The sequence below is a fragment of the Acartia tonsa genome, chromosome 4 (genome assembly GCF_053477335.1).
Source record: "Acartia tonsa isolate MP-2025a chromosome 4, ASM5347733v1, whole genome shotgun sequence".
NCBI lineage: Eukaryota > Metazoa > Arthropoda > Copepoda > Calanoida > Acartiidae > Acartia > Acartia tonsa.
This window is the reverse complement of record NC_137263.1, coordinates 45,484,583-45,507,000: the sequence shown is the minus strand read 5'-3', so window position 1 is coordinate 45,507,000 and position 22,418 is coordinate 45,484,583. Positions and strand designations below refer to the sequence as shown.

The 22,418-nt window shown below is 32.5% G+C and overlaps 2 protein-coding genes across 6 annotated transcripts in view; both read right to left on the bottom strand.

Moving 5' to 3' along the window:
• The window catches only part of LOC145317409 (uncharacterized), a 121,734-nt gene extending 109,768 nt beyond the window's left edge, over positions 1-11,966 (bottom strand). For 4 of the 5 annotated variants that reach the window (XR_013878987.1, XR_013878988.1, XR_013878985.1 and 1 more), the window contains exon 1: positions 9,796-11,966. The gene's annotated coding sequence lies outside the window, so the exon portion shown is untranslated. The remainder of the gene's footprint in view (positions 1-9,795) is intronic. The other variant, XR_013878986.1, reaches the window with a different exon arrangement.
• Positions 11,967-16,265: 4,299 nt separating this feature from the next.
• LOC145315492 (uncharacterized) lies at positions 16,266-22,330 on the bottom strand. The gene is made up of 3 exons (XM_080155473.1): positions 22,301-22,330; positions 19,576-21,135; positions 16,266-17,483 (listed from the first exon to the last, which is right to left on the bottom strand). The coding sequence occupies exons 1-3, from the start codon at positions 22,328-22,330 to the stop codon at positions 17,403-17,405; spliced, it is 1,671 nt and encodes a 556-aa protein (XP_080011599.1). The 3' UTR covers positions 16,266-17,402.
• Between the last annotated feature and the right edge of the window lie 88 nt (positions 22,331-22,418).

Below are 22,418 nucleotides of genomic sequence, written 5' to 3'. Positions count from 1 at the left end.
CTTTGTACGGGATTTAACTTATTTTTTTGAACATTGCTTAGGTATTAGATGCAAATAAACCCAAACATAGGAATGTACTTTTACCATAAGAATGCTTGCCCTAAAGCAAAGAGTATAGGAAAGTATTCTATAAAGACAACACAAAATATTTTAGTATTTGATTTTCAAACTGTCTCCAAATATAACTAGTTAATTTTTTTTTACAATATATTATAATATCGCTTGTTATTAACAAGGGGGAGGTCATTTTCTAGTAAATTCCGTAATTTACTAGAAAATGACCTCCCCCTTTATGTGCTATTTTATAAACTGTATATATTAATAATTCAAGACTATGTGATTTAAGGGGGGGGGGGGGGCGTAATGACATAAGCTCTTAAACCGTGAGCAAAATGGTCTAAATATTGAGCTAGACTCTTCAAACTTAGGTAAGAAAAACCCTGCGGAAATGGGGTTTTTAGGCTTTTTTGGGTCTATTTTGATGTGGAAACTTGCCTTAAATTGTTTTTTCTTAGGGTTTTAACTTAAATACACTGTATCTATTCCTATGGACATTATTTAAGATGATTCAGCAAGTCGGGGACCGACCCCAGGGGGCTAGGTGGGTGGCCCGCAGGGGTTAAGTTCATTTTTCCCAATATATTAGTTGTGATACATCAAATTATAGGTTTTTTAGGTCAAGGAACTCAAATTCAGAGCTAAAATAAGCATTAGACTAATCTGAAGCTAGCCCCAGCGGGCTAGGTTGGTGGCCCACAGGGGTTAAGTGCATTTTTTCTAATATACATCTTGTTATATATCAAACTATAGGTTTTTTAGGTCAAGAAACTCAATTTCTTAGCGAAAATTAGCATTAGACTGACCTGAAGCTAACCCCCCCGGGCTAGGTTGGTTTTCTGCAGGGCTTAAGAGCATTTACCTAACCTAACCTAGAAACTTACTTATATTTTTACAGGTTTTTTTCTTGAATAAACTGTGTCTTTTAATGAAGACTTTATTTAGGATGATTCAGCAAGTCGGGGACCGACCCCAGCGGGCTAGGTGGGTGGCCCGCAGGGGTTAAGTGCATTTTTCCCAATATATATGTTGCGATACATCAAATTATAAGTTTTTTAGGTCAGTTAACCCAAATTCAGAGCCAGAATTAGCATAAGACTAATCTGAAACTAGCCCCAGCGGGCTAGGTTGGTGGCCCGCAGAGGTTAAATGCATTATTTCCAATATAGAACTTGTTATATATCAAAATAAAGGTTTTTAAGGTCAAGAAACTCAAATGCAGAGCTAAAATTGGCATAAGACTTACCTGAAGCTAACCCCGGCGGGCTAGGTAGATAACCTAGAAACTTACTTATTCTTTTTGGTTTTTTTCCTTGAATAAACTGTGTCTATTAATGAGGACATTATTTTAGATAATCCAGCAAGTTGGGGACCGACCCCAGCGGGCTAGGTGGGTGGCCCACAGGGGTGTAGTGCATTTTTTCTAAAGTATGTGTTGTCATACATCAATTTATAGGTTTTTTGTGTCAAGAAACTCAAATTCAGAGCTATTTTAAGCATTAGACTGACCTAAGGCTAACCCCCGCGGATTAGGTGGGTGGCCTGCAGGGGTAAATTTTCCAAATTATGTGTTGTTATACATCAAACTATAGGTTTTTAAAGTCAATTTGGAGCTAAAAAAACACAATAGCAACCTGATGCTAGTTTTTTCGTGGTATGTGGTATACATTAAATTAAAAAATTGTATCCTATTAGCATATTAAATTCTTCCACCGCTAACATTGAACTATCAAAATTGAAATTCTTTCAAATAAATGCCATATAAATGTAGTTTAACCAATTAACCAGGAAAAAATATGCATTTCACTAAATTAAGTTCAAATGCATTTCGTGAAACTACCCCTTTGAATTTCTGGACCTAAAAAACCTATAATTTTATGTATGACAACTAAAAATGCACTTAACCCCTGCGGGCAACGCACCTAGCCTGCTGGGGTCTTAAATCTTAAATAATGTTCTAATAAATAGACACAGTTTATTCCAGAAAAAAAACCATAAAAAAAAACAAGTAAGGTTCTAGGTTAGGTTAGGTAAAATGCACCTAAGACTTGCAGGCAACCCACCTAGCCCGCTGGGGCTAGCTTCAGATTAGTCTGATGCTTTTACTAGCTGTAAATTTGAGTTTCTTGACCTTAAAAACCTATAGTTGGATGTATGACAACACATACTTTTAAAAAAAAATGCATTTAACCCCTGAGGGACACCCACCTAGCCCGCTGGGGTCGGTCTTCGACTTGCTGGATCATCTGAAAAAAGATCCTCATGAATGGACAGTTTATTTGAAAAAAAACCTAAAAAAAAATATTAAATGTAAGTTTCTAGGTTAGGTTAGGTAAAATGCACTTAAGCCCTGTGGGCTACCTATCTAGCCCGCTGGGGTTAGCTTCAGATTAGTCTAATGCTTATTTCAGCTCTGAATTTGAGTTCTTTGACCTAAAAAACATATAAGGGGGGGGGGGGAAGTTTTGACACATTTGCGTAAACCTGGCACCTAGGCTTTATCTTTGGACTGAGAGGATAGGTGTTTAGTGATAAAATCATTCTTATATGATGAATTTCACGAAGTTTTAAGATTTTTTGGATAGGCCTCCAGGTTCCGGAGCTCCATGCCTCCAAGTGGTCTCTGTAAAGGTAAAAATGAAAAAAAATAATTTTTTTTTAAGTTACAGGTCAACTTATAAAACAAAATATGCATCTTTTTTAATATTATTCACATATTTGAAGAAAAAAGATGCATATTTTGTTTTATAAGTTGATTTTTAACTTAAATTTTTTTTTTTTCATTTTTACCTGTACAGAGAGCACCTGGAGGCCTGGAGCTCCGGAACCTGGAGGCCTATCCAAAAAATCTTAAAACTTCGTGGGCAACCCAGCTAGCCCGCTGGGGTTAGCTTCAGATTATTCTATTGTTATTTTAGCTCTGAATTTGAGTTCTTTGACCTAAAAAACATATCATTTGATGTATCACATCATATATATTAGGGAAAATGCACTTAACCCCTGCGGGCCACCCACCTAGCCCGCTGGGGTTGGTCCCCGACTTGCTGGATCATCTTAAATAAAGTCTTCATTAATAGACACAGTTTATTCAAGAAAAAAACCTGTAAAAATATAAGTAAGTTTCTAGGTTAGGTTAGGTAAATGCTCTTAAGCCCTGCAGAAAACCAACCTAGCCCGGGGGGGTTAGCTTCAGGTTAGTCTAATGCTAATTTTCGCTCAGAATTTGAGTTTCTTGACCTAAAAAGCCTATAGTTTGATATATAAGAAGATATATATTAGAAAAAATGCACTTAACCCCTGCGGGTCACCAACCTAGCCCGCTGGGGCTAGCTTCAGATTAGTCTAATGCTTATTTTAGCTCTGAATTTGAGTTCCTTGACCTAAAAAACCTATAATTTGATGTATCACATCAAATATATTGGGAAAAATGAACTTAACCCCTGCGGGCCACCCACCTAGCCCCCTGGGGTCGGTCCCCGACTTGCTGAATCATCCTAAATATAGTTCTCATTAATAGACACTGTTTATTCAAGAAAAAAACCTGTGAAAATATAAGTTAAGTTTCTAGGTTAGGTTAGGTAAATGCTCTTAAGCCCTGCAGAAAACCAACCTAGCCCGGGGGGGTTAGCTTCAGGTCAGTCTAATGCTAATTTTCGCTCAGAATTTGAGTTTCTTGACCTAAAAAACCTATAGTTTGATATATAACAAGATATATATTAGAAAAAATGCACTTAACCCCTGCGGGCCACCAACCTAGCCCGCTGGGGCTAGCTTCAGATTAGTCTAATGCTTATTTTAGCTCTGAATTTGAGTTCCTTGACCTAAAAAACCTATAATTTGATGTATCACAACAAATATATTGGGAAAAATTAACTTAAACCCTGCGGGCCACCCACCTAGCCCCCTGGGGTCAGTCCCCGACTTGCTGAATCATCTTAAATAATGTCCATATGAATAGATACAGTGTATTTAAGTTAAAACCCTAAGAAAAAACAATTTAAGGCAAGTTTCCACATCAAAATAGACCAAAAAAGCCTAAAAACCCCATTTCCGCAGGGTTTTTCTTACCTAACCTAACCTAAAAATAAAAAATTTTGGATTTTTTTGCCATTTAGATGTAATACCTATAGGACTAAGCTTAGGTATATACCAAGTTTGAAGGGTCTAGCTCAATATTTAGACCATTTTGCTCACGGTTTAAGAGCTTATGTCATTACGCCCCCCCCCCCCTTATGTATAGTTTGTTCTTAAAGGAATAAATTATTAAATAAGAAGAGGAAAGTATTCTATAATACACTTAGAAGGGAGAAAATCCTTGAAATATCTTGTATTGTAATATAAGAAGTTATGCTTTAGAAGACCACGTAATGTTTATAAAAGTCCTTAATTACGTGTTTTATTCATAAATCAACTCTCCCTGTCTGACTACTAAGCCAAAAAAAAATCTTCTAATTCAGAAATACAGATTATTTCAAAGATTCTTTGTAAAGAAATGAGATAAAAACTTAATGATTAAAATGATTAGGTATTACGATTATAAGAATAGAAAATCTTCCACTTTACCAAAACAATGGTTTATTGAGAGAACTTATAAAAGAACTTTTTTATAGAAAATAATAATTTAATAAATGGTTATGTAAATGCATAAAAACAACTTAACCACATTATTGATTAGAAAGCGAATGATTTTAGTATTGAAATACAGTAGCAATTTTTTTTATATATAATTACAATCAATTCGTCGTTTCGTCCGTAACGATTAGCTCTTTTATTTAATTTAGACATGTTAGAATTCTTCCTATCTATTTCAAACTTTGCATGATGTTTCTTATAACAGATGTACGATTTAAAGACCGTAACAACTCTCTTTTCGTTACCAGACAGACCATACGTCTATTTATTACATGCTGTGTTGCTTTTTTTGGCAACAACTTTATGTATGATATAATTATCCTATTCTTCTGATTTTATGCAATAATAATTACTATGACAACAAGGTACAATATTATAAGCGAGGCTCTCTATAATATCAAATCCTATATATGATGGTAAGTTCTAATACCGTATCCTGTATTTTCGCAATTTTGCAACAAAATGTACAACTTTGTTTGGACTAAAAAAATAATGTTTAGCTTATTAAGACTTTACAAGAATTATTGTTTGTTTGTCCTTCCTTATGATGATTGTAGAGCTTCGCTTTTAAGGATGTTATCATCCTTGTTTTTTTTTCATCCAAGTGACATTTAAAATAGCTTGATTATTAAAATTGATTATATTTTTTAGTTTAACAACAAACAAATGTCTGGAGAAGCAAAAGTAGATGCGCTACTTAAAACTATAAAAATGATATAAATGGTAAAAACTTGTAGCATGAAAAGTGTTTATGTATGTAATAGAGAATAATATATTAGGTATAATGTAATATTAGGATAAATCAGGTACATGTATATATTTTCTTTATCATAATTAGGTATAAGAACAAATATTCATAATAGATTCCGTTTTAGAGGAATACAGCAGGAATCTAAAGGGATAACACAATGGCCGATAAATTGATATACATCCCCAATGATGATACAATATTTCCTCTTCTCTAGATTACAATTATTGGTTGAAACGTTAGGACATTCAACTTAAAGAATCAACCAATCAAAATTCATTAAAAGTGCCCAAAGTTGTTAAGCCAACGTTATTAAAAATTTTGGGAGTAGGGTAATAAACAGCTAATTGTCCCCTCACTCTCTGGAAATATAGAATAATCTTATCTCTAATATTTATTTGCAAAAAGTGTATTTGGTAAGTTCGGACACTTTAGCCATTTAAATCAATTTCAGTTTTGATGTTATTCGATAGAAAATACCTTTTACAAGAATTAATTACCCTCGAATACATACTAAAATTTAGCTTATATCAATAAACTTAAATTCTAGAACGTTTTACATATCTTGTATTGACCTATCATTTATTTCTTTAAAACATTTTATACGCTTGAGTTATTCAATCCAACCTTTGCTTAATTCCTTTTATCTGATATTTCTAAAATATATTAAGAATATTTATTTCCAATAAAATACATTTTTACAATAAATACCTGGGCTTAGACTATAAATGTATTTTTTCCAGACATTTAGACCAAGAACAAGTTTGTTACATAGTAACAAAACTTTTTGAAGTACTGAATATAATTTTTTAATTAGCATGACCTTTGAAACATACTTTTACTTTCCTAATCACTAGTTTTCTCTTCTGTTAAAGATGAAATAGTGCCATGGCAAGACGTCAAGAAAACACGACTGACCAAGATCTTTATAGTAGCTTTACAAAAAAATCCCTTTAATGCAAAATGAGCATACTAATTTACAAATACCCTTGCACCTCTATTTTTAGGATATTTATGTCAGGTTAGGATAGGTTTCGGAAAGTGTAATACTATAAATATGTTTTTATGAGGTCCATTAAAGCATTATTGAATTTTTAAATATTTTAATAATATACTAAGTTAAATCAAGAACAGGGCAATGGAAGTTTGTAATAATTCTGCTCTTTGGTAGCTGGTAAAATTAGCTGGGGGGGGGGGGGGTGAGTGTTTTCACTGCGTTTTTAGAATTAAATATTTCTAATGTAGAAACTAATATAATTTAAAATTCAATATGTATTTTCCTTTCTTTTGAAATCCGCAAAAACATTTGACATAAATACAACTTAAAAAAATGATTTACCAAACGAAATATACTAATATAAATGTTGATATTTGAATCCAAGAAATTGTAAATATAAAGTTAATATTTTCATCCGATGTAATAATTCATCGAGAAAGGGATAGAAAAGTTATAATAAATTATGGTTATATTATTCTAACGTAGTGTGTAAAAGTTTTACGAAAATCAGTTCGAATATAGTAAACAAAATTACTCCTATCAATGAAAAATATTGGTGTAAAGGTTTAGACACTGCTAAGGGTTTTTTTTTTAATGCAACCATCTCGTAATCAGTGAGCAAATGGCACTTACAATTCGAATTTCGATCTGAAATTTTTCATGAGTAATTCTTGGTAGGTCTATTTTCCCTAAATCGAACAAAAAGTTGAAAAAGTAACGGCTAACGGCTCAGCCGTTTAGCCGTTTTTTTGGCTATTTTTAGGGCAAATCTGCCATAAATTATGTGGGAATCAACTTTTTGAAACATATTTTTGCTTTAAATCATGTGAAATGATACAAAAATTTTTTTTTAGATTTCTAGTACCAGCAACTAGCGGCTAGAACCGGTTGAAAACGTTTTGGAGCAGCATAGAGTATTATGTGGAGATAGGTTTCGTGATGATTTCCCTTAAAAATAGTTTTAAAAATGGCTAAACTGCTGAGCCGCCAGCCGTTAGCTGTTGCTTTTCCAACTTTTTGTTCAATTTAGGGAAATAGACCTACTAAGGATTACTCATGCAAAATTCCAGATCAAAATTCGAATTCTAAGTGCCATTTGCTCACTGATTACGAGATGGTTGCATTAAAAAAAAACCCCTTTGTGCCAAAAAATCAAGAATAAGAAAAGTTTCCAAATTTTTCTAACCAACAAATCGATACGTTGAACACTGCTAGTTTTAACCAAGTAATCAAAACTTTATATAAATACCCAACGTTTTATGAAATATATGCTTTTTTTGTAGAAATTTTTATTACACTACCATAGGTATTTATCCATTCATCTATGGCTTTGAGTAAAAGTTAGAAAGTTATGTAAATGATTGATTGAGAAGGAAAATTTAAAAATGTGCGAAAAGTTAGGCTCATGTGAGGTAAAATGTTCTCTAACATGTACATATTGTACACTAAGTTGGGTATATTCCAGGCAGGGAGGGGGCATTGAAGGATAATGACCTAATATTTTTTATCTTAGGTAAAAAAAACTTTGATGACTTATTAAATTTGATTGGACAAACATTTCCTTTCGTTTAGATTGTCGGGTATAGTCCCTTTCGTAACATCGCCCCGATTCTTCATATTTTTCACATTAGCTTTTCTCCTATTTCTAGCCCCTGCGGGGGGCTCTAACCCTGCGGGGCCAATTACCTAACCCTGTGGGGCAATCACCTAACCCAATATAACCTAAGGTTATTTTTTCCATCTCTTGCAAAAATACATATAGAATAAAAAAACTTTAGGTTGGCGAAAATCTTAGTAAAATTTAACATCATATTAAAATAATTGAACATCTTCCTCCTTTCCTGAATATTTTGTGTTGACGTGGATATGAAAAATAGTATTCAGTAACATCCTATTATTGCTAGTGACCCACACCCCCCTGTCTGCAAAAACTTTGTTTTTGCCCTTAAAATACAAACAAGAGATTTTTCGGGAACCTAGGTTATGTTATTCAAAAGGGAGGGGACATTGGACTGTACATCGTAAAAATTTCTCATTTCCCAAACGTTTGAATAACACATTTGTTTGCTTCTGTAAGACTTTATCGAATTTAGATTGGGTTGTACACAATAGCAGTGTAAGTATAAACTATCCCACCAATACTTTTCATCTACAGAAAGGGTAATTTTGTGTATGGCACTTCAGGATGTAAATATTTTCATGCTCTATTGTCTTATCCCTTCAGATCATTGTATTGATCTAATCCTAACCAGCATAAGAAACACAAATAATTTAAACATTGAGAGGTGGGTGATTATTAATGAACTACTGTCAATTTAGAGGATTTTGTAGATATATTCCTTTATGCAAATATTCTTTTTTGCAGACTTTGTAATTTCTTTGTTCAGGGTGTCAACAAAATTAAATACAAGATTATATTTCTCATCTGAATTTTAGCCTTTGTGGAAGTATAAATAGTTATCTATCCCTTTTTTGTCACAGTTTTTTCATAAATATAAAAAAAAAACTTTTTTCCTCATAAAAATCTACGAAGATGTGCACTAAAATTTTAATTAACACATTCCAGAAATATTACGTAACAAACATATCAAATATCCCAAAAACATTTTCTCAACAAAAAAATAGTAAATAATCATTTTCAAAGATTTTAAAAATAAATATGTTATTAATCTCAAATCACAGGCTAAATTTTCTTTAAAGGCTTACAACTCCCAGTAAGCAGTTTTTGAGATCATAAACATCTCACTTACAATAGCTTTTTTAAATTGTGCATTTTTTTTATTTTATGGGATTTTTAAGTAAACTTTTTTGAAATTGTCTTTTAATGAGCTTCGCTTCTGCAAATGTTGGCATTATTGCTTTTGGTAAGTAGAACCCTTAAAAAGTAATTGGATCTACTGCAGTTCACGGTAAAATATTGCTGGTAACGAATATTGCTAAAAATCTATGTATTTTAAAGGCTGCTAGCTGCCAAACGGGTGAACGTACAGATCATGCCCGCACACCGTTTTAAGCGGCATACGAAGGCCTACAAATAATCTGGAATAGCCATAAATCAATAATGCATAATTATCTCGCAGTGCAAAGAAATGCGCGAAAAAGGCCTATTTTACGCGTTTTTTCTTCAGTGAAGCCTTCCCTGTGCATCATTGGATCTTGGTTATTCCGGATTATTTGTAGGCCTTCTTATGCCGCTTAAAATGGTGTTCGGGTATGATCTGTACGTTCAGCCGTTTGGCAGCTAGCAGCCTTTAAAATTTATAGATTTTCAGCAATATTCGTTACCAGCAATATTTTACCGTGAACTGCAGTAGATCCAAGTAATTCTTAAGAGTAGCTGCGCTACTAAAAATTCACCTACCTTAATAGCTAACTTTAGGTTTCAAGTCAAATCGATCCAAACAGCATTTTTGTTGATTCTACAAATAAAAAGATGACAAGAACCATATTATCATATTAATATTATTTATATATATTTTATAGAATACAATGACTTAGTTATTATTATTACTCACAACAGGCTTGGAAACCTTTGGGCATAAAAATCAGCTGTTCACATTAAATTACAAAAAAAATTCATGAAGGGGACCTTCCATGAACAAGTATCTATCCAATCCAAAGTTAAAAGATTTTTCTTACAAATTTTTTTGATTTATAAAATTTAATGAATTAATTCCTATTTAGTGCTTTTTGTATTTTAAAATACATGAGTGTAAAGTTGTGATTTTCAGCTCTAAATTGTTACATGTTGTCTATTTCCTTCATGGGACGTCTCCTTTATAGTTTTTTTTATTAAATTCTTTATTAAAGACAAATTATATTAATAGCCAAACATATATGCCCAACTTTTCCAGCCCCAATACATCAAAAACTAGCTAAGTTACATTTATGGTATTCTTTTTTTTATATCTTTGTTATGGCACAATTCAGACAATTGACACAATAGGACTACAATATTATATTAGATTACATGAGCGAGTAAGATTAGTAAAAATATTATAATTTTTCACAGTCATAATTCTTATTTCTTTGGCAAATATGTTCTTGTTATGTGGTCGAGAATTTTTTTATTTAAAAAGAATTACAATTACAGGGGTGTATGTATATGTTCAACAATTCCCTTAAAAGGGAAGGGAAACAAAAAAGGGAAAGGAGGAGGGAAGGGTGCAGAAAATATTTACCCCTGCTGATCATTTTAAATTTCTACAGAGGAAAACAAAAATAAATAAAAAAAATGTATTAAATGGACGAATACATATGTGTTACAGTAAATAGTAATTTTGCTTAAAACATTATTAAAGTACAATTCTATTTTAGGTTAATTTGACATTAAAATGCCTCATTTTAATTTGGTTATTAACTAGAGTTTCCTTTTTTATATTTGACTTTTAAATCCCAGGATATAATGTATGGAATAGAGATTTCTCAAGATTTATGACATATTAATCTATTACTGCTTTGGTGGGAAGATACTTTTTTTTAGATCCATGCAGACTAAACTTTTTCCTTTTTGATATGATATATATATAACTATTTCTATTAGGTAGTTGAATTTACCAATTTTTTTTCACTTTCGTCCTTGTTTCTATAAATAAAGAATATATTCAAATGCGCAAATATTTTATTACTCTTACTCTAAATATTCTCTTTTATCTGCTGAGATCTTGGGAAGATCAAAGACAAAAGTTTATTTTGTGTTCTCTTATAGGCAAAGTTTTATTTGGCATTATCCTTTAAAGCTCAAAGTTGACTACAAAAACCCTTTTCCTAGCTTGTTTTAAAAAGTGCTGGTATTAATATGTATATGTTGTTTCTCTTATTTGAGGAAAGGTTAGATACAGGTTAGCCCTGAAAGGTTAGGTCTCTAGGGTACAAAAACTTATAAGAATATGGCTCCCCGTTGGAGCTAGGCATAATAAGGGCGGTAATAGCGAAATGATAAAAAAATTTAGGTGCACTTTTCCTCATTTTCTGTTTTGTTCCATTTGAGGTTTAGGTGAAGAAAGAAAGAAATGAGGTCTATATATGGTCCACTAAGGATACTTGGGGTAATACCTTTTATTTCTTTCATCTAAGTTCTCCTCTGCACTTCTCATTCCATTGGAAAGGTATAAATAAAATATATCATGCCCATAGATCCAGGGATACAGGCATGGGTGGGAAAATAAGAGATCAAAACTTTTATTAAAATCAAGACAGTCCCTTAAAGAGTTAATGGAAAACATCCTCAATTTTCTAAAACTTAATTATTTGGTGTTTTTTTTTTAAATCTTCCCTCCGATTAAGCAAATACAAAATTTTGCCTTGAGTAGCTTTACCTTGAAATGTTCATAAATACAAAATATTTTGGGATTTTAATAAAAAAACAGTAAATTTTTGGGACACTCTAGTTTGTAGTATATAAGTCTATACCTACCTAAAACATATATTACATTTTGCAGAAGAAATCAAAATAATCTTGAAAGCATATTTTATTCTCTTAGATTCAAAGTACTTTTTTCGCAAATTTTTTTTACATTACTTTTTACGTATGATCTTTAAATTAAAATGGTTAAAAATCTTTTTAGGGATAAGCATTTTTGGTTGATGAGCTTACACTAAAAGTACCTATAAGGTACAAAAAAAACTTTAATTGAAAGACTTTTTTATACTTTTCCTTTTTAAAAAACCTATGCTATTGTTTCAAACAAAATTTTTTTTACCAAAATAGCATTATTGCTTATTTTATTGCCAAACAATTATCTAAAATTCACCAGATGAAAATATTTCATCAATAAAAACTAAATGTTTTTTACAAACTTTTTTGCCAGTGGATTTTTTCATATTTATAACAAGTGCAAGCTCCGACAAAAATGAAATTCTAATCAAAACAAGACATAGGTAAGTAATAAAAAAACAATTAAAATACAACATTTTCATCAGGTCACTTATTTAAAGTTGGCTTGGTTCAAATAATAAAAATTATGTTGCCCTTAAGTAGCACAGCAAGCTATACTTTTATATTTCAAAATCATTTATTAAACAATAATTGCTGTTTTTATAGGTTAGAACAGAGTTTTATTGTCTATGAAATAAAATTGAGGCAAAAAAGTTAAGGGGGGGGGGGTTTTAATGCAACCATCTCGTAATCAGTGGGCAAATGGCACTTAGAATTCGAATTTCCATCTATAATTTTGCATGAGTAATCCTTGGTAGGTCTATTTTCCCTAAATCGAACAAAAAGTTGGAAAAGTAACGGCTAACGGCTGGCGGCTCAGCTATTTTGCCATTTTCTTGATATTTATACTGCAAATTAGTCACGAAACCTCTCTCAACATAATACTCTTTTCTACTCCAAAACGCTATCAAACGGTTCTAGACGGTAGCTGTTGGTACTAGAAGTTTTAAAATTGGTTATTGCTAACATTTAACATGAATTAAACCAAAAATATGTTTTAAAATGTCGATTCCTACGTAATTGATGATGGATTTACCCTGAAAATAGGCAAAAAACGGCTGAACGGCTGAGCCGCTAGCCGTTACTTTTCCAACTTTTTGTTCGATTTAGGGAAAATAGACCTACCAAGGATTACTCATGCAAAAGTTCAGATCGAAATTCGAATTCTAAGTGTCATTTGCTCACTGATTACGAGATGGTTGCATTAAAACCCCCCCCCCCCCTTATATAAAAAAGCTTGCTTTTTCACAAATTTAACTGACTTGTTAAAATACAAATTAAGTTTAATAAGACCAACATAATTACAAAACATAATAACTAAAATGATATGCAATAATACCTACTAAAGAAGAATACCAATAATACTGAACAGTTAACAATAAAAATACTAAATTAATTCAATCTTTAATAGAGTCACAGAAAAGCATGAATTCATTTCTTCAATGAAATTTTCAAAGTTAAGTATTTCGAAATTAAAATCATACATGTACAATTCATATTTTGTTTTTAAATATCACATTATTAAATAAACTAAATCAAACATTTTATTTTTTGGCACAAATATTTGGCTTTATTTTGTTAAATGACTAGATAATACTTTGTACATTTATATTGCATTAAGAGATTTTTATTTAAAACCCTGTAAAAAAATCATTTAAAAGATTTTGAAATCTTTTTATATGGTCCTCTTGATTATATGTAGTAGGGTAAAAATATCAAAAATAATATTTTCTTAGAATTAAATCAACCCCAACTCAAAATTCTCAACATTAAATAAACTGTAACATGCAGGGATCTTAAGGGATAAGACAATGGACGATAATTTGATTTAAATATCCTCATAAAAGATTAAACTTATTTGTCAAAAAGTCTTTTTAACTAACCAATCAAGTTTCAATAAAAGAACACTGAGTTTTGGAGGAAATGAACAAGAGAGCTAGCTGTTTATAAATATTTGGGACAATTTAATGTCCCCTCCCTCCCAGGTAAAATGTTAGTGATTAAAAATATTTTAAACAGCAATCCTCTAACTTCCTGGTAAAATGTAGTAGAAATGTAAACTTTTGATCTGAGCTTTGTCTAAATTTAACTGAATGAGTTGAAAAGAATTCAGGAATAAAGGACAATTAAATGCTTTAGATTGAATAAGGGAACATGCCTTGACTCTAAAAAAAAAATACAGGGAGACTTTCAAGACAAAATTGAACTGAATAGTTTCAGATTGAATGTGTAGGTAATGTGTCAATGTTTAAATTACAGTACGTAATTCAATTTTGCTAATTTAACAATCCTTGAATTGCTGAAGTAGTCATATCCCCTGCGGACAAAATTTGTGGAAGAGACAATTTGTGGAAGTCCTAACAATAAGGAAATTTAAAATACAAGGATTTTACTTGGAAAGGAAAATATTTCTGAAAAATAATTTGAAGACACTATTTGTTGGAGGTGAGGAAAGTTAGGCGTTTGAAATTTTTTTGTGTTCTTAAAAGCAGATAAAAAAAAACTAATTTATTAAGTCTCACTCTGAATTCCAACTTTGTTGTATTTAATATCTGTTTTTACCCTTAACCTGACCAATGTTTTCTTTGTTTATTCTGATGGTAAGATCTTATTCATTTTTCAATTTCATTTCTTTTATATTTTACTTTATTACTTACCTATTTATTACACTTTTAATATTAAAATTAGATTTTAGTTTTTTAGCCAGAGGTGAAAGAAAGTTGTTAAAAAAAATATTTAAACACCAGCCAGTTTGAAGAACCCTTATCTATTGGCAAAATTTTCAAACATACTATATTATATCTCCATTAGTGACCTATTAAAGTTTGAAATCTAGTGCTTGGTGCCAAGTTATAGTTGATTTTAATGAGTTTAACAGAGAATAATTAGAATTAACAATATTAAGTTGTAAACTGAATATTAAAACAAAAGTTTAATGGTGTAGATAAAGGAGTAAGTAAAAACTCATTAGGTAATATTCAATTCAATATTAAAATTGTATAGTTAAAATCCTATGGTTACAAGAAATCTAATAGGGTAAGGCAATAGACGATAAATGTATATACAACATCCCCAGTGCAGTGATGACGAAAAAATAACCTCTTATGAAGTTTAAAATTATTGTATGAAAAGTTTGGATACTAATAATCTGGAACCAACCAAATATTGAGTCAACTAAGAAGATAAAGTGGTTTTAATACTTAAGGTACCAGTGTAATTTACATTTTAATATCCCTCCTTTACTGATATATACAATCCATCTATTTTTTTACTAAATTCTTAAACATTTTAATATTTTACTTTTGCTATGTCCATGAAATATTGGTAATACTGCATTTCTCTCAACTAAATTTGGTTCAATATGCACAGATTCAAAACTCCTAAAAACAAACTTTTTTTCTTTTTCGACTAAGAAAGAATAGGTATTCTATTGTGAAAATTAAAGTTTACAGAATTGGCAACTTACAGATTGCAGAAACCTGGCAAAATATAATATTATTGCGCTAAGAGATCACCATAACCCAGGGTTGTCGAATTGGGCACTTTTTTTTATATTGGGCGGCCCAATTGCCCAAAAGGGTTTTAGGCGGGTTTTGGGCGCCCAAAAGTGGTTTTGGGCACCCTTTTTTGGGCAAATGTCGTAAAAAGCATATAAAAAGGATATAAAATAGCCTAAAACCATACCTAGACTTATTATTAGAAATAAAATAGCCTAAAACCATCTCAGGACCTATAAAGGCTCCACTGGAAAGGAGAACCATATCGGTTCAGCAGTTAGCGAAATCCTTTTCTAGATACAAAAAAAGCTTAGGTACTAATTTATATAGTTAACTAGCGGCTACGGCCCTAGAGGCCTCTAGGGGCACTTGAGGAGGGGAGAGTCAAATTTGATAATCCAATTATTACCTATATTAGATTTAAAAAGAAAAAGTAAAAAAATTGGGGGGGGGGGAATATTTTTTTTTTTTGGTGGGAGGGGGTGGGTTTCCTCCCCCCATTTTTATTTTTAGTTTTAAAAAAAGTTTTGGGGGGAGTGTAATTTTTTTCTAGGGGCGATTTCTCTTAGGAGGGTGGTGGTACCCTCCCCCAAAATAGTTATAAACCTTTCCAGAACCTATAAGAAGCTACCCTGTTAAGGAGCGAGATCCTTCGGTACAAACACACAGACAAACAAACAAACAGACACACATCCTGTACTTTAGTATAAGGATATCACCCAAAAAATAGGCTCGCCCCCCTCTTTTTTAACCCCCTCCCCTTTTTCTCTCCCCCTAAATGGGGGGTGCCCAAAACTGCCCAAAAGGACCTTATATTGGGCGGCCCAAAACCGCCCGCCCAAAACTGCCCGCCCAAAAGCGCCCGCCTAAAATGACAACCCTGCCATAACCCCTCCCTTACTTCCAAACTACCAATTAATATTTATTTTTTTTTTGTCGAAGAAAACTGTTTTTTTTATTAAGTTTTAAGGTTAGGTTAAGGCTAACCCAAATGCCTAGTTTTCTTTAAAAATTAAGCCTCACAACATAAGTCCGTCTAGGGGGGCTATAATTAAAATTGTAAAATGCCAGTAAGGAGGGAGGGGGGCGGGGGGGTAGTTATAGATGATAGAGAATTTAAGTTAATATACCAGAAATCAAGCTGTAAAAAAATAGATGCATTTTCAAACTTTTTGGACCATTTAGATTTCAAGGTTAAAAGCAAGATGAAAATAATCAAATTAAAATTTAGTAAGTGGAGGAGGATTTCTATGCCAACTGCTCGTAAGTCAATTGATTTTAGGAGTAAATTACGAGTTAGTGGCAAAAATTCCTTCACCTTTAAAATAATAACATACAGGGTTTACAACAGGTAAGGTAAAACAGGGTTAACAGAGTTAAAACCTGAAATTCTTGAAAAAAATATTCAGGTTTTACCTTCCATTTTCCATGGTAAAACACAGACAAAAGAAAATCTTTGAATTGATTTTGCTTTTGGCCTTTACAATGTTCTGATTACATATTACATTTGGATCCTGGTCACTTGAGCTGGTGGCCAGTGAAATAGCCAGGTATGGAGATAGGTGGTCTGATAAACAAATAGAACAGTGCAGAAAAGATTTAATTTGGCACAAACAAGATTAAGTTAAAGGTTCATGAGAAAAAAAAAGAGAAATAGGCTTAGTATTAGTTTTTCATTTCGCAATGAAGACAAACTTGACCAAGTGCAAACTGATTATATTTGATACGAGATGCACTGCTTTTTTAAAATAAGTTATTGTCATCAACGTAAAAAATGTACCTTTCATTTGTAATAAACTGGTTTTTCTATATTGCTACAAAAGTGAGTTGCAATAGAACTGAAATATTGCTAAAAATCCTAAATAGATATTTTACCACCATTATTTGTTTATCAGAACACCAGTTTCCGTCACTGAGTACGTCTAGCTAGAAATGTTAAGTACACAACACTCACTCACTGACACACACACACACACCACACATAATAGTCCCAGCTATCCTGCTGATTATCTGTACTGCTCTGGTTGAAGATTTTCAGTATATTTCACTCTTGATATCATCCTGTATGAGTGGACCGTTCTCACCATCATAGAAGGAAACTGTAAATATGTTGTCCTGAAAAAAAAAAATATTTCATTAGATTAAAATATTGTTAGCTTGTCTAAGTAGACTTTAGAGAGATGAGATGGCAAAGCATGTTTTTGGTACATTCTAATAAGGTGTGTTTTATATAGAACAAAAGTATTGTTTAATTCAATTAACTTACGATTGACAGAAATTAATAATCTATTTATCATTTTCTTCAATGACGTAAGGCATTTTGTATCAGAAAAAAAAATTTCATGGTTTTCAACAAATTATGCTGTTAAAACCGGTTTGATTATTAATTTCTGTCAATGGTTAGTGGGTTAAATTAAGCGATACTTTTATTCCATAAAAAAATAACACTATATTATACAAGTAAAATGCCTGTCTGATTATGCGTACTGTATGCAACAGGGTTTAAATAGAATAAATCTAACAACGGCGCCGCAAAAGTGCAATAAGGAACCTATTCGACCCTACTTTTATATTCCAGATACTAAGCCAAACCAAATAGGACATCTGTCATATTCAGGCTAGGGTTATATAATAAAAGCACAATTAGACATTTCTGCTTAGTTGATTGTCATCCTTATAATGAGAATTTTTAATTCAACACATTGACCACTAATAGAAACAAAGACAGATTAAGAAAATATGAGAAAATCAAAGAGATATTGAGTGAGAAAGATGATATTTATTCTGGAGAGAATTATCTAACAGAAGTTGTGAAGGTAGAATCCGTTTTTCATCGGTAGATTTTCATCATCAGATTTGGAAATATAGTTTATCCTCTTTGGGGAATTACATCAATTTATGGTCCATTGTCTTATTCCTTCAGATCACTGTATTAATGACTAGGTAAGAATGACAAACAGTCGAATATATGGACAGGCCCTACAAATAGACTAGCCGTGCTTATAAAAATATGCGCATAAGTTTAGATTGGTCCAGATTTGGTTTAAAAGATTTTGCAGTTGTAAATTTGAAATATACTGGAATCAAACTTTGCAAGATATCAAATAGTTTTGGCAACACACTGAGACAGGGATAAATATATACAAAAATTAACGTTGAACAGAAGTCCCAATATAATTTTCATTTAGTATTTATTTCAATAAAAAAAATATTTTCATGTCAAAATTATTCGAAAAATTTACTAGGTATTCAGTTTCATAGAAAAATTAAAATTTTATAATAAAGTCTATTTGGTAGGTACCTACCTAGCAAGATGTTTTTTTATAAATACATTTGATAACTTTTTTGTAATTTTTAGATACTTTTTCCCAGTCCATAATAACGCAGTTGATGAAACTTAAATCTGCAGACAGTAAAGCAAATCCTAACTATAGAGTGATAATTTTGTGGGGAGGAAAAAAGGAGTTCTTATTAGAATTTGTTTTTCAGTTTGGCTACAAAACCAGGTTAATATCCGCGTGATTACAATTAATCGGTTCTCATACATACTGAAACATCATGTAATATATCGTATAATAAACAATTTTCCAGGATTAAAAATATAAAACTCATAAAATCAATATCTGTTTTGTAGGCCCGGGTTTTCATTTAATCTTGTAATTTTTTCATTTTGTTATCCGTGGAAAGTTGTCTATATTACGATGCGATAAATAATTCCCAAACATGTCCTACTCTTGATACATATGATATTTTCATTATACTTATAGGATTTACTAGTTTAAATCCGCTTAATGTTTTTGCTTTATATTTATTTTTTACTGAAATTGTTTATTTTAAAAGAAGGGTAACTTTTAAATTACTTGGTAAAAGCTAATATCTCACTTGCCCATACCAAACCATAACAAAAATATCATACATCCTTAAGCTAAGTAATTTGACTCATTAGATTCAATTCATGGAACTACATCTTTGCACTATTTTCTTCAATGAATTGAGAAAAAGATTGCACAACAATTATTGTTTTACAACGTTTAAATGGCTTTTGGGAGAATGTTACAGAAAAATATTTTTGCAGATTTTGTTTCACTAAACAAAATAAAATGATTCTTTATTTTTTATAAACATAAACATTACTTTTTCGACATAGCATAATCAGATAGCCTTATTAAGGTAGGTACCTTATATAGATAAAATAAAAATAAAATACCTCGTGATGTCTATATTCCCGGAGGGCATCAAAGAACTGTTTGACTTGCGGCCGATGATCTGCCCAGAGGCCTGGCTTCGCCTCGATAGGATGTATCCAGCGGGCTATGTCCTCTAGGTGAGGCGGCAGCACGTACTCAGTACCAGGAACAATATTAAACGACTCCGACCCGTATTTGCGGCTGCAGATCTTTAAATCTTCGTAACGCACACATATCAGCCGGCGGTAGTTGCCGCGGAACATTTCTGAGTCGAGAAATTTAAGGATGCTAAACAAAATTTGACTGTGTGTGTCGTCTAGAGCGAATTTTGGCGGTTGAACACCTTTCCTGATGTACAGCAAACATTCATATGCCAACTTTGACGTTACCAGGATTACCCGCCTTTCAGGATCGCTTAACAGATTTGCCACCCAGGTGTCAGGATTCTTTAAAATTCCATCCGGTCCGTCTGTATACTTTTCATCGTAAATATCTGTCACATCATTGACATTTAGTGTGATCAGTGACATCAGCCAGTTCTTGAACAGACGGTTCAGATTCTTAAACCTATCCGAGTCGGGAAAATAGACAAGGACAAGTTCTTGGTGGCGCAGCCGACAAATGTGCTCCATCTCGTCAATTGTTAGGGAGCGGGGCATGTTTCTGTTCTTGATAAGCTCCGGCTCCGGGGACGGGTTGGGCGTCGTCTGCTCCTTTTTACACTTGACCACGGTCCAGAGCAGCAGTAGGAGGCTTAGCAACAACACCCCACACACACAACCAATAAAGATCGGCTCCGACAGTGGCAGGAAGGTGAGGGTAGGACGGTGCGGCTCCCTGCAGTGTACGGGGGAGTAGAAATAGACGGAGCATAGATCTGTGCTGGAATAGCATTGTGGACCTGATTCTTTCAGGTAGACACAATAGCTTGTGTTGGTGTTAGATTCAATATTAGTTGTAACAAGTCCTAGTTCAGCATCACTATATACAGGAGGACACAACGAGTTGTTGCAGTAAGTTATTCTTTCTTCGGCAGAATCCGCAATATTGAGACCATCAAAACTATCTGGACATACACCTTCATCGTTAGATTCATATACTGTGACTTGGGCGCTGGAATATGGCATAATACCCAAGCAGGTGGGAAATGCAATGTTTATTTCTAGATTACAAGTAGTCAGCACTTCATCATGACTTGATAGTTCATTAATGGATGGATAGGTAGTGAATGTGGTCAGATACGATGAACTTTTGTTTCCACAACTTTCTGACAGTCCATCGGCGATGGACAATCCATCATCCACATCCCCGAAGGTATATCCATCCGTGCAGTGTAAAGTTTTGCACGTAAAGCAGGTCCCACCGGCACACGAACAATTTCTGAATCTAAAAAAGTACTGGCCCTCCACATAGTTAAACTTAAACTCTTCAATGTCTTTTAGAATGTGGCTAAAATGGCCCTTGGCTTGTACTTTGGTCGTGTCACACGGTTTTCTGCAACACTTTTGGATAGGTTTGTTCTCGGTTTGCTTCACTAATTCCAGAACAAGTTCAGATCCTCGACCGTTTACGGTGTCCGCCTGGTAAAATGTGTACTTTTTTATTAAGAATTTAAATGAAATATAGAAGAGAATTAACTACCTATTATTGAAATTAACTGTTGAATAATCTACCTACCAATTTTGAATAGGTTAAAATATTAATTACGAAATCTCTTTCATATAACAAGAAAAACGATTTTTATCTCAATTTTTCTCTTGTCTTCTTAATATTCCTGCAATTATTATCAACAAAAAATCAACACACAATTTTCAGAGAAGGTAGGTATAATTTTTGACCTGCGGAAAGATTGACACGCAATAGAAAGGTAATATTTAAATGATATATCCCTTCCCTCCTAAGAAAACCATGAAAATCAAAGTAAAGCAATTAGAAAAAAATATTCACATTCCTGAAGCAGACACGAATTTAGAGTCAAATTAAAATAAGTTTGGTTAGAGAAACTCAACTGTTTGAATTCACTACTGTAATTAATAACTCTGGAGAAATTATTTAAATATTCCGTACAATTGTACGCACTATTGCTGCTGTGTATCATGAATAAAAAGCAAAAACAAAATTTAGTCCAATTAGGGACTACACACAGAGTATAAGACGTCATTTTTTTCACTTTAGAATGACAATATTTAACATCACTCTTTCTTAACAATTATTTGGCTTTTTTCACTGAATTGGTTTTAATTTTACATTTTTTTCTATTATGTCATATCTGAAATGAAATATAAATTAATAAACGAAAAGTAGTACATTATTGTCCAAGTTATAAACAACAACTAAATTGCCTTTCTCTATATTTCGGAGCCCCCCCCCCCCCTCCCACATCAAGGGGTGGGGGGGGGTAGGTGTAATATCCCAAAACCATCCTTTCATGTTTCTCAGTTTTCTTATTTTCTGCCGAGAATAAGATAGAGAAAAGTTATAAGAGGAGAGGAAAAAGGAGTATTAGATTTGACAGAGGAGCCATATATATACTAGATTTTTATAATTAAATTTTTATCATATATATATAAGAGAGTGATTTGACAATTGCCGACAAATTAAATCAGCAAACACCAATCTTTCCCTTGGAAAAAAAATCATAAGCAACATATGCAGAATTAATTGTACATGTAAGAATTTAGTGCAGACTACAATTATTGTCCATTGTTTGTCATGTCCCTAGATTAATCTACTATGTTGTATTACCTGATGAGTAGCTGCGCCACTAAAAAACATAATATGATAAATCGAAGTTTTGAAGAATTAAAAGATCTTTGAATTAAGACTTTTGATGATATGATTATTATGGCATATCTGTTTATGC

What these genes read in the sequence shown, in the direction of transcription:
- LOC145315492 (XM_080155473.1), bottom strand. Translation starts at nt 22,330, where the DNA reads ATGTTTTTTAGTGGCGCAGCTACTCATCAG. An exon ending in GTGGCGCAGCTACTCATCAG is followed by an intron (nt 21,136 to 22,300) that starts GTAATACAACAT and finishes ACATTTTACCAG; the next exon opens with GCGGACACCGTAAACGGTCG. An exon ending in GGGAATATAGACATCACGAG is followed by an intron (nt 17,484 to 19,575) that starts GTATTTTATTTT and finishes TTTTTTTTTCAG; the next exon opens with GACAACATATTTACAGTTTC.